At 60.8% G+C, this 1901-nt stretch overlaps 2 protein-coding genes across 2 annotated transcripts in view; both read right to left on the bottom strand.

The window, feature by feature from the left end:
* SDRG_08462 (TKL protein kinase) overlaps window positions 1-1065 on the bottom strand; it is a 1524-nt gene extending 459 nt beyond the window's left edge. Inside the window, exon 1 of the mRNA XM_008614350.1 lies at window positions 12-1065. Within this exon, the coding sequence (XP_008612572.1) occupies window positions 12-1025 (1014 nt within the window). The 5' untranslated portion in view covers window positions 1026-1065. The remainder of the gene's footprint in view (window positions 1-11) is intronic.
* Window positions 1066-1585: 520 nt separating this feature from the next.
* SDRG_08461 (hypothetical protein) lies at window positions 1586-1901 on the bottom strand. The gene has a single exon (XM_008614349.1). It carries the CDS (start codon window positions 1831-1833, stop codon window positions 1645-1647), a length of 189 nt encoding a protein of 62 aa, XP_008612571.1. The 5' UTR covers window positions 1834-1901; the 3' UTR covers window positions 1586-1644.

Below are 1901 nucleotides of genomic sequence, written 5' to 3'. Positions count from 1 at the left end.
AGCGAGTAGACGTCGGCGCGGTCGTTGTACTTTTTGCCCATAAAGACTTCGGGGGCCGCCCAGAGCGCCGTGCCGACGCCGGCGGTCATCGTCTCTTCAAATTGGCGGACGCGCGAGATGCCAAAGTCGTTGATCTTGGCCGTGCAGTTCTCGTCGAGGAGCACGTTCTTGGATTTGAGGTCGCGGTGGATGATCTTGGGCGTGAGCGAGTGGAGGTACACGAGGCCTTGGGCAATGTCGAGCGCGATCTTGATCTTCTCGATGGGCCATGTGAGCGTCGCCTTGCGTTTTTGCAAATGGTAAAAGAGGTCGCCGTTCTTCATGTACTCGGTGAGGAAGCAGAGGTTGCCATCCCGCGGGTTCCACGAAAACCCGAGAAAGTCTAGCACGTTCGGGTGCTGGAGGTGCAGCATGAGCTTGATCTCGGCCACGAAGCACTCGATCTCCTTCTTGTCGGCCTTGCGCTCTTCGAGAATCTGCTTGATCGCGACGTACCGGCCCTTAAACTGGCCGAGCCAGACCTCGCCGAACGCGCCTTTTGTGAGCTTGCGCGTATATTGGATCGCGTGAAAGTCGACCTTCATGGCGAGCATGTCCTGGTCCATCTTGAAGGGCGGCGCGCCGGCCGCCTTCTTGGTCGCGACGCGCTTGAAGTCGGGCGCGTCCTCGGCGTCGAGCACATAGCCCGGGGCCGTTGTCGGCTGCGGCTGCGGCTGGTGAAAGTTAAACGTGCGCTGGTCATCGTCGTCGTTCTCGCCATTGGTGGCCGGCTCGCCGCGGATGCGAAAGGCCGGCGCGGGCTGCGTCGGCTGGGCGCCATAGTAGCGCGCTTCGCGCCGCGCCTCGCGCGTCCGCCGGTGCCAGACAAAGTAGCCGATGATCAGGAGCAAGATGACGCCGGCGACAACGCCGAGGATCGTGTTGAGCGTCGCGCTTGACATGCCGTCGTCGAGGCGGCGGCGCACGAAGGACATGCTCGACGGACAACTGACTTGTGGAATGGCGCCGCTGTCCCACCGTGCCATGTGACTCACGTCCGGCAATGGTCTTGCAGTTTGTATGGACATACAAACCGATACATTAAAACAACCCGCCATTCGAACCGCGAACTGGCTCACCCGGTCGCTACATGCACCGACGACGCAACCGCATCTGCATGGCGCCTTCCGACCACACGACGACGACGACGACATGGCGCCTCTGGACAAGAGTACGGGTCTCGTCAATGTATATACGTCCATCGATGTGTACATGTCTTCTCGATACGAGCGAGATGCGTGCGAGAAGGGCATGACGCGCCCAGATGATAGAAGCCCAAAAGCTGTTGCAACCGACTGGCGCTCGGCAAACCAGTGCGTACCTGCAGTGCTGCCGTCGCATTAGTACGTGGATGGTTCTTGCGTTCGCTGGCACTGAATCGTCGTCCCTGAGCGCTGGCCATCGACGTTCGACGGCTCAGATCTGATGGCTCCTGCGCGAAGATCGCGATGGCCTGTCGCAGCATGGCCACGTCCGCGACGTCGTATGAGCCATCACCCGTCGTCGTTGGCGCCGCGTCATGGACGCCAAGAGCAGGAGACTAGCATACGCTTGGAAGTTTGTTGAATTATTTGGTGGCTACACATGATAAGGGGTCCTACTGCACTAGTACGGTTCGTATTCGAGCGCGGGCCGGACGCGGTCCTTGAGCAGCACGACGACTTCTGCGGCGCTCGGTCGGTTCTCGGGCTCGTAGTCCAAGCAGCGGAACGCGAGGTCCCGGACCGCGTCCGGGCAGCTCGGGCTGAACGTCGGCTTGGCCTTCTGCTGCGTCACGAGCTTGATGACGGCCATGCCATCGAGCTTGCCATTCTTGCCGATCGCTTGGTCGGCATACGGGATCGCACACGTGTCGAGCTCCG

The sequence above is a fragment of the Saprolegnia diclina genome, assembly GCF_000281045.1.
Source record: "Saprolegnia diclina VS20 unplaced genomic scaffold supercont1.26, whole genome shotgun sequence".
NCBI lineage: Eukaryota > Oomycota > Saprolegniomycetes > Saprolegniales > Saprolegniaceae > Saprolegnia > Saprolegnia diclina.
The sequence above is the reverse complement of the archived record's forward strand: the minus strand, read 5'-3'. Positions and strand labels throughout refer to the sequence as shown.